The 9,169-nt window shown below is 39.9% G+C and overlaps 1 protein-coding gene across 1 annotated transcript; it reads right to left on the bottom strand.

Moving 5' to 3' along the window:
- Positions 3,469–3,956, bottom strand: LOC105164489. Its single transcript, XM_011083140.1, has 2 exons — positions 3,914–3,956; positions 3,469–3,872 (listed from the first exon to the last, which is right to left on the bottom strand). Exons 1-2 carry the CDS (start codon positions 3,954–3,956, stop codon positions 3,469–3,471), a joined length of 447 nt encoding a protein of 148 aa, XP_011081442.1.

The following is a 9,169-nucleotide window of genomic DNA, read 5'->3' on the forward strand; positions in this document are numbered from 1 at the left end:
GTGAAAGCACCTGCAGTAGAAGCTCAGTTACAGAGAGTTACAGTAACTCTGTTGAAGAAAGTCGTACTTACACTTATACGTTTACTGAAGATTGCGATTTACTCTTTTTACGATATCTGTTAAGTTCAGCTTATTGTAAGAAGCGCAGTCGCGCTTCTATAAGTCATTGACGACTTCTTTAAAATAGAATAGGAAGAAGGGTGCTGAGTTAGTTATGGCAGTTGCAGTGTAAAACATGTATATATATCTGCACCTTCTTGTTCTTCATACACAGAGAAATAACAGAGTCTCTTTTACAGAAATTTATCAAGCTCGTTTACTCTACTTTTACTTCGGATTCATTCTTGTTGTCTTTCCAAATGAATTCCTACTCTATCATCGCTTCCGCTTGAAATTTTGCAGTCTCCCCAATATTGTTTTCTATAGAATGTGGCGGCTCTACATCAAACCATCTTTTCTTTCTTCAATAATTAGCTTTGTGTCCATTCCAATGTAGGTGGAAACTCAAGCATAGCATAGACTAAAAAACAGAATAAATAATTAGAGCATAGTCAGCACTGTAATTAAAGGGGATGTTACAGAATAGACAACACTGATGAAAAGATTACCACACCAATTTCCTTCTGGTCCTTATCCCTGATGAGTTAGTCATTGCTATTAAACCATTATTTTCAGTGATTACATTATCCTTCTGGTTATCTGCTGCAACAAGTATTCTAGGTGAAGTTGTTGCTTTATTTTTTGCATTCTGTGTCTTACCTTTAGTTTTCATCTCTCAGGTCCATATCTTAGCACGAAGTCTCAGAGATTTGCTCGAGCACATCTTTCATAGAACCAGCATCTCAATTTTGCTTTATCTATATGCCCATGCATCTCAATTGCTCATTGAAGGTGTCTGATCCATCTCAAAAAATAGGACCTCGAACAACGACCTCGACTATCCTACATTCTCCGAACGGACCAATGAAACTTGAGAATCACAGAAGACATTTAGGTTAGTTGGGTTCGTCCCCGACGATGACCCTCTAACGCCCAAGTTAGATCTAATCTTGTAGATTGAAGTAAGTAAGAATAGGCGTCTGTTTTTTAAGTGTATAGAGTGTCATTACCTTTTTATGAATCGGATCCTATATTTATAAGATGACTTTCAATATATATGCTATGTACTCGTGTCATGATCTAGCGTATCATCTTTATATCGGATGACTCCACGCTGATCATGCCACCGGATCGCGCGGTTGAGGATCCTCCTTGATCTTGGCCGTAGATCTTGCCCAAATATTCTTACTTTCCGCTGGATATTTGCCATAATGGCATGCTTCACTCAAAATACCTGTTTTACCCTTAATAAAGGGTATTTTCATCTTTTAGTAATTACCCGTTACCGTTATTCCTCCACTTCTGTATGTGTAATCTATTACACATGCAGAAGTCGAAACGTCTCCTTTCTTTTTGGGGTAATTGCCTCGATTCGAGCAAGCCATGCGTCAATCATTTGTGGTTATCTTTGGCCCTGTGCCGCCACACGTTACTTCAGGAGTGGTTCATCCTTATAGTGCAAGTCCGCCCTTTTCCTATATACATAAACATTCCATTCAAAAAATTTTACTGACTTCATTACCTGCTAAAGATCGCTGCCTTCCTACGCTCGATCTCGGTTTCCGCTGTTCGACCTCGATCTCGACATCCAAGGTATCATTTTTCCTCGAAATCTAATTCTGATTTCAATTCTGCTTCTACTACCTCCCCCTATAAACTGAATCCCCTATTTCCCACGAGGGTCCATCTAGGGTTAGGTCATGACCTAGGTCGCGTCGTGGTCATCGCGTAGAAGAGTCCAACTTACGAGAAATTTCAAGTTATGTTAGAACATAGCCCATGGGCTGGTATAGTTAATACTGTAAAGCACCAAATTTACGACATAAAAGAGAAATATTTCATTCCCAATAGCTATGAGGTCGTCATCCCTAGGTCGTTTGATCGCATGCATCGACCTCCCTAGTGTTTTTATGCCTTCTCACTTAATCATTTTGAAAATGGGTTGCGCCTTCCTTTAGCCCCTTACGTGGCCCAGATTATTTATCGACCGAAATTATGTCCTACGAAATTGTCTCCAAATTCTATCCATCACATAATCCTCTTTATAGTTATAATGAGGGTTCATCGCTTCGAACCCAATTTTTATAACTTTTGGACTTTGTATTCATTTACCACCTCGAAAAGATCTGGAGATAGAGGATTTTTTATCTCTTTAGAAACCAAATTCTTGTCGGACATAGAAACCACGAACTGTGAAGCAAGATTATGGAGACTTCAGTGCAGGAGAAGGATCTCGAAAATCAGCGAGCAGCTTTGGAAGCTTGCAATAAGGAGTTGGAAGAGAGGATGGCTTCAGAGATAGCTAAAGCGATAGATTCGAGGAAAGAGATCCGGTTCTCTGCTGGGCATGTTGTCGGGAAGATCATTGGTGCCATAGAAGGTCACGAGGATTTCTTAAAGTCAGAACACTTTGCAACTCGCATTTGAGAAGCCCGTATTCAAGCTGCTCATAATTTCATGAAGGCGCCTGCATTCGAGGCCGTTCTAGAGATTAAGGCTGCAGATTACTTAATTCAAGGATTTGATAGATGTAAGGACCAGGTATCTACTCTGATGGGTTCGCGCCCGATTTTGATATGTCGTGATTAGATCCTAGTCTTGATGGCAAGCTGCAGCCTTCCGTTGATGAAGAAGTTCCTCCAGCGAGCGAAGACGAGTACGCAATGCTTCTTGATGGGATTGAGGATAATTGATGTCCCTTTGTAGTTAGTCCCATCTTTTTTGGGAATGATTTCGGAATTATGTACCATTATCTGATATTAGGAATCTTGGTATCCTAAACCTACAGATTATATTTTTCCAAATAAAATTATTTATTTCCCTTTCAGATATTCTGGCTATGGCTTTCGCCTCCACCCATTTGGAAATATATTCGACTGCGACCATGATGAACTTCTTTTGAGCTTTAGCTGTTGATCCCCCATGGTCAAACGGGCATGCAATCTGGATTGGTTCCATTGGGGTTGTCGGTCTATGTATCTATGAAGGATATTTTTGGTAGCTCTCACAGTTTTGAACAAGCTCTTTTGCATCTTTTATCATAGTAGGCCAGAAGTATCATTGCCTCGCTATCTTCTGTGCCAGTAACCTCGCACACGAATGGTTACCACAGCTTCCTCCGTGAATTTCTCTCATTACGTATTTTGCCCGGTTATCATTCAAACACTTTAGCAACAGTCCTTCTATGGACCTCTTGTACAGGTCCGATCCAATCATGGTAAACCTGGTAGCCCTGAGCTTCAATCTCCTTGCTTGTGTGGGATGATCAGGTACAATTCCTTCTTTAAGGTAGTTCATAATTTCATCTTTCCATGGGCAAGGTGGTTCGATTGCTGACTTCTAAACCTCCTAAGATCACTGGTCGATATTTCACCACGACTGTAACTTTTCGATTTTTGATTCTCGATAAAAAAAAATTCCAAACTTCACTAGCAAATTGCCCCTATCATTTTCACACCTTAGGGTTTGCTGAATTGAACACTTATCAAACTGCTGCATCAATGATTTGGCCTTTTTAAGATACATTGTCATGGACTTTTCTTTAGTTTCATAGCTTCCCTCAATTTGCATTGCTATGAGTTGTGAGTCCGTATATAACTCCAAGATTTTTGCTCCAGCTTCGTAGACTAACTCTAGTCCTAGGATCAAGGCCTCATATTCTGCTTCATTGTTAGTTGTGGAGAAAGACAACCTAGCATCGACCTCTATCTCTATTCCTTCTGGTCCTTGAATTAGGATCTCGGCTCCCCCACTACTAGCATTTGACGATCCGTCTACATGTAACATCCAGGTATCAGGTTTTGGGCTGGTTCACCTGCTAATTCCATAACAAGATCTGCTTGCCCCTTGTCAGCCATCCTGGCCTGGTAATTAATATCATATTCGCTGAGCTCGATCATCCATTCTACCAATCTTCCTGAAGCTTCTGGTCGTGACAACATGCTTTTCAGTGGTTGATTAGTTAATACTATGACCTTGTGGGATTGGAAATAAGGTCGCAGTTTTCGAGCTGTCACCACTAAGGCCAAGATAAATTTTTCGACAACGCTATATCTTTTTTCTACCCCCTGCAGCATCTTACTGACGTAATATACAGGATTCTGGATTTTCTTCTCTTCTCTTACTAACACAGAACTTACCGCATTTTTCGATATCGCTAAATATAAATACAACGTATCCCCTGCCATTGGATTTGCCAACAATGGTGGTGATCTCAAATAATCTTTAAGTTCTTGGAACACTTGTTCGCACTCACCCGTCCATTTAAATGCTTTTGCTTATCTCAAAATTTTAAAGAAATGCAAATTTCTATCTGTTGATATAGAAATAAATCGATTAAGTGATGCGATCTTACCAGTTAATTTCTGGACTTGTTTTACTGAAGTGGGCGACTTCAGTTGCTGGATCGCTTCTTTTCTCCGAGTTGGCCTCTATTCCTCGGCTACTAACCATATACCCTAAAAATTTGCCACCACCAAGCACCAAATGTGCATTTACTTGGGTTGAGATTTATCTCGTACTTTCTCATGATTGCAAAGGTCGCTTCTAAGTGTGACAGGTGATGTCCTGGTTGTTGGCTCTTTACGAGCATGTCATCCACATAGACCTCCATCGTCTTTCCTATTCGGTCTTTAAACATCTTGTTCATCAGTCATTGGTATGTGACACCTGTATTTTTTAGTCCAAAAGGCATTATGTTATAGCAATAAATACTTTGTTATGTTATAAAGGATGTTTTGCCTCGATCTTCTCTTGCCATAAAGATCTGATGATATCCCTGATATGCATCTATCATCGAGAAAAGTTCGTATCCCGTTGTGGAATCCACTAATAGGTCGATTCTTGGTAATGGAATGGATCTTTAGGGCACACCTTGTTTAGGTCGGTAAAGTCAATGCAATTCTTCATTTTTCAGATGACTTTGGCAACACCACCACATTTGACAACCAATCTGTATATTGCACCTCAGAGATATATCCCGCGTTTAACAAATTGTTGACCTCATTATTAATAATGCGATTCTTTTCGACCCCGAACGTCCTTTTCTTCTGTTGAACCAGTCGCATGGTGGTTCAACATTCGGCTGATGAACTATCACTTTCAGGCTTATCCCTTTGAAATCCGAAGGGTTCGACATGACATATCCACATTATTGCCAAGGAATGCGACCATCAATGTCTCTAACCCTCCATCCATTCTCGACCCTATCTTGGTCGTGTTTGTTGGATCTCTTTGCACCAGGTCTATTTCCTTGTGTTCATCAATAGGCTCTATTCTTTCAGTTCTTCTATTCTCCCATTCATTCTCGCTCGATTTAGTGAATTTCCTCTTCTTTTCGACTCTCTCCCCCTTTTTCAGGGACAAGTTGTAGCAGCTCTTAGCTTCCGCTTGGTCGCACACTACTTTTCCTACTACACTTGGAGTTGGGAACTTCATTATTAAATGATAGGAAGAGTTATTGCCCTGAAAGAGTTAAGCCCAAGTCTACCTAATATAACGTTATAAGAAAATGGAGCATCAATGACAAAAAACATTACCATCAGGGTTTTCCTCCTTGGTTCTTCGCCGATGGATACTGGTAGTTCGATTGTTCCAAAGAATTCGACCTCACTTCCTCCAAACTCGACCAGTGGCATCTTCACGGGTGCCAATTTGGCATTATCTAATCCTATTTTTGCTAATACTTCGATAAGGATAATGTCAGCAGAGCTGCCGTTGTCCACCAGCACTTTGTGGACGGTAAAGTTTGTAATGTCCATTTGGTGACCATGGGGTCGTTGTCTACCCCTACTCTTTTCTCACGTCCTAGTCTCTGAAAGTGATTTCTGGCTCCGACATTATGTTCATGAATTGTCTGTCCTTGATCGACCAGCTTTCCCTTTCGAACTTCTTCCTCGATCTTGAGTACCTTGCTTCCGCGCTTCCTGCTATAGTTTGTATGATGCCTTTCATTGGCGCATATTCCCTTGTACCTGGGTTTCTCATCTCCTCATTTCTTTCCCTTTCTTTCTTGGCTCCAGGATCTGCTTCGACGACTTCCTTCGTGGTAGCCTCTTGATACTTGGTTTTTGAGGTAATCTTGGCGTACGAGTTGTTCGATCTTGTCCTTAAGTTGATAATAGTCCTCCGTGTCATGACCAATCTCTCGATGGAATCGATAATAATTTTTGGAGTATTTCTTTGCTGGGATAAATCTTGTGTGTCGTGGCCATTTAAAGACATCATTCTTCTCCACCATCAGTAAGGCTTTTGCTCGTTTCATATTTAGTGGAGTATACTTGTGATATTTTGGTTGGTTGGGGGGCTCCTTGCTTCAATCGTCTTTCGGTCGTCTATCTTCTTCTTTGTACTGGCGACCATGATCCTTTATGCGATCTGAGCTAAGTCTCCATTCTCCATCTTTTATGGCCTTCATCTCTTCCTCGTCTATATACTTTTGGGCCAGACTCATCAATTGTTCTACGTCTGTTGGAGGATCCCTTGCCAATGCAGACGCAAGTGGTCCTTTGTTTAGTCCATGGATGAGGATAGTTACCATCATGTCTATCCTCAGTCTTGTACTTCCAAGGTTTCGTTATTAAACCTCCCCATTAAATTCTTCAGTGTTTCGTTATCATGCTGTCTTATAGTGAACAAGTGAGTCGCAGATCACTTCTCTTCCTCTTGCTCGCAAAGTGGAAAGTGAATTTTTGTACCCGCTGTTCGTGGGACTCTATACTGCCGGGTGGTAGATTTGTGAACCACTCATGAGCCTTACCTGTCAAAGTAGTAACAAAATATTTCGCATTGATGGGGCCTGATTGCCCATAAAGATTCATTACCAGGTCAAATGCTGCCAAATGTTCTAGTGGGTCTTTAGTTCCATCGTATTTGGGCAAATTCGGCATTCTGAAATTTGGGCTCATGATCTCCGTCAGTATTTGGTTGCAAAAAGGTGAGTTCCGATGTTGGGATACTAGTTCCCCCCGTCTCTTGAGTTCATCTATCTTTTTCCTAGAATGGCGATTTGCTTTGATACGCTACCGACTTCCACTAGCGATATGGCGGGTCCTCTTGAATGCCTTTTGTCTTGGCTATTGGATCCGACCTCACTTGGCAGGTGCCGACCTCTATCTGCTTCTCTTTAACTCATTCCTTCTGACATCTTTTCTTGTTCTTTCTCTCCGAATAACTTTCTTTTTGTGGCTTCTTTTTCAATGGGTGTAGTAATTCTACGTTCATAAGCTACAATTGCATTTCGACCTGCCTCCTCCATCATTTGTTGCAGTTCCATTCTTGTCAACTGTATAGTTTGTTCAGTTGTTCCCAATGTCGTCTTCAATCCTGGAGTATTTCCTCCTAAGTTCCCTTCCATATTTCTCGGGTTACCATTTTTAAAAATGCGTTTCCACAGATAGCGTCAACTGATCTTCGTTCTCCAAACGGACCAATGAAACCTGAGAATCACAGAAGACAATTAGGGTAGTCGGGTTCGTCCCCGACGATGACCCTCCGATGCCCAAGTTAGATCTAATCTTGTAGATTGAAGTAAGTAAGAATAGGCGTCTGTTTTTTAAGTATATAGAGTATCATTACCTTCTAATGAATCAGATCCTGTACTTATAAGATGACTTTCAGTATATATGCTATGTACTCGTGTCATGATCTGGCGTATCATCCTTATATCGGATGACTCCGCGCTGATCATTCCACCGGATCGCGCGGTTGAGGATCCTCCTTGATCTTGGCCGTAGATCTTGCCCAAATATTCTTACTTTCCGCCGGATATTTGCCATAATGGCATGCTTCACTCAAAATAACTATTTTGCCCTTAATGAAGGTTATTTTCGTCTTTTAGTAATTCCCCCTTATCAGCGTCGTTACTCTATCCTCAGTATGAGTTACAATTTCCTCCGGTAAGCTCATACTTTTGCCAAAATTTCTTCCGGTAAGCTCATGTCTTCAACAATGCGTCCAGCAGAATAAGATTCCTTTTGTAGAAGATCAGAGGCAATGCATTTCATATTTATATTCTCTACAGAGTTACTAATTTCACTGTCAGATTTTTGGGGCAATGGATCACGTAAAGATTTAGCTTTCTTGCTCTTCTTAAGAAGTTTAACTCCACTAGAGGGAGATTCTTTATGCAAGAAGTTTTCATCGTACTCCTTCCAGTATAGTGGAAAGCCACAATTATGCATACCCGTTCAAGTAATGAAATATAACATTAATCGTATAAATATTATGCAACCAATGCTCAACTCGTTAAAAGAAATACCATTCAGAATAAGAATGTTTAAAAGTTAGAAATGTGTTCCAGCATATTTTTTAACCTTTATTTTCATGTTGAGCTTTTAGCATCTAACAAAACATTATGTGTCCAATCGCTTGTTATGCTATCAACCTTAATATCAGTCAATTATTAGAAGGAACCAGTCAAACTAGAAGTTAAGTTTTTCATGAAGAAGGATAGCTGTCTTACTTCAACTATTAAGGCAACTTATTATGTGCATAAGAGCCAATCTATTCGTAATCCTTTTGCCACATCTAGGTTAGCCAACTTAAGTAACTTCATATTTATAATATTAGGATTTAAAGCAGTTTCTACTTTATTACGTGGCATTAAAAATCCTGCAAAGACTTCTGACCTGATAATTTTGTATTAAATCTGCTGAACGCTCACAAATGTATGGCTTCATTAAAGGATTTCTCATTCAGACAATATTTTCTTAGTTTCGTATTTATACTCATAAAACTCAAACCAATTTCTTCCTTTCGAAACACCAACAAAACTGTTTTTCATCAAGTAATCCTTTTACACTAAATCCATTGTAATGGCATACAATTGTTTCATAAACTTGACAAGGTTGAAACACACTCAATAAGCATTCAATGTTAAAACCAAGGAGGCAACCTAGTAAAATGTCAAAATCATATTGTGTGTTTATAAATATCTATACACATATATATTTACATTTTCAAATCATTAAAAGATTAGAGTAACACCACTAGCCAATTAAAACTAGTTCCTAACACAAATCTAAACAATTCTAAGCATTCATGACATTCAACAAAATATGTACTAAACATC

The sequence above is a fragment of the Sesamum indicum genome, linkage group LG6, assembly GCF_000512975.1.
Source record: "Sesamum indicum cultivar Zhongzhi No. 13 linkage group LG6, S_indicum_v1.0, whole genome shotgun sequence".
In the NCBI taxonomy this organism is placed as follows: domain Eukaryota; kingdom Viridiplantae; phylum Streptophyta; class Magnoliopsida; order Lamiales; family Pedaliaceae; genus Sesamum; species Sesamum indicum.